Below are 451 nucleotides of genomic sequence, written 5' to 3' on the forward strand. Positions count from 1 at the left end.
GGGGTAGCAAGAGAGAGGGAGGGAGAGGGGGTGAAGGAGGGAGAGGGGTAGAAAGAGAGAGGGGAGGGAAGAGTGGGTGAGGGAGGGAGGGAGGGGGAGAGAGAGGGGGGGAGAGAGACCTTAACTTTGTCTCTAAACTCTCATCTTTTATTCTTTATTCAGGTTGACTGGCTGCAGTTTGTCAGAGATCAGCTGTTCTTCTCTGGCCTCAGCTCTGAAGTCCAACCCCTCCCACCTGAGAGAACTGGACCTGAGCTACAACTACCTGAAGGATCCAGGTGTGAAGCAGCTGTGTGGTTTTCTGGAGAGTCCAGACTGTGGACTGGAGACTCTGAGGTCAGACTCCATGTTTTATTTCTGTGCTCAGATTAATCTGATGTTAAAGTTGTGTTGACTCTAACCTGCAGACAGGTTCATATTCATGAGCTAAAATCCTCTTCAGCTTTTTAAC

At 49.7% G+C, this 451-nt stretch overlaps 1 protein-coding gene across 1 annotated transcript in view; it reads left to right on the forward strand.

The window, feature by feature from the left end:
- Nucleotides 1-162: 162 nt before the first annotated feature.
- Nucleotides 163-451, forward strand: part of LOC147817883 (uncharacterized) — a gene marked incomplete at its 5' end in the record, with an annotated part of 3616 nt that continues 3327 nt past the window's right edge. Inside the window, one exon of the mRNA XM_087179747.1 lies at nucleotides 163-336. Coding sequence (XP_087035873.1) covers nucleotides 163-336 — 174 coding nt within the window. The remainder of the gene's footprint in view (nucleotides 337-451) is intronic.

This window comes from Seriola lalandi, unplaced genomic scaffold (assembly GCF_002814215.2).
Source record: "Seriola lalandi dorsalis isolate HSWRI2012SDOR001 ecotype SW California unplaced genomic scaffold, Sedor1 jcf7180002054863, whole genome shotgun sequence".
Lineage (NCBI taxonomy): Eukaryota > Metazoa > Chordata > Actinopteri > Carangiformes > Carangidae > Seriola > Seriola lalandi.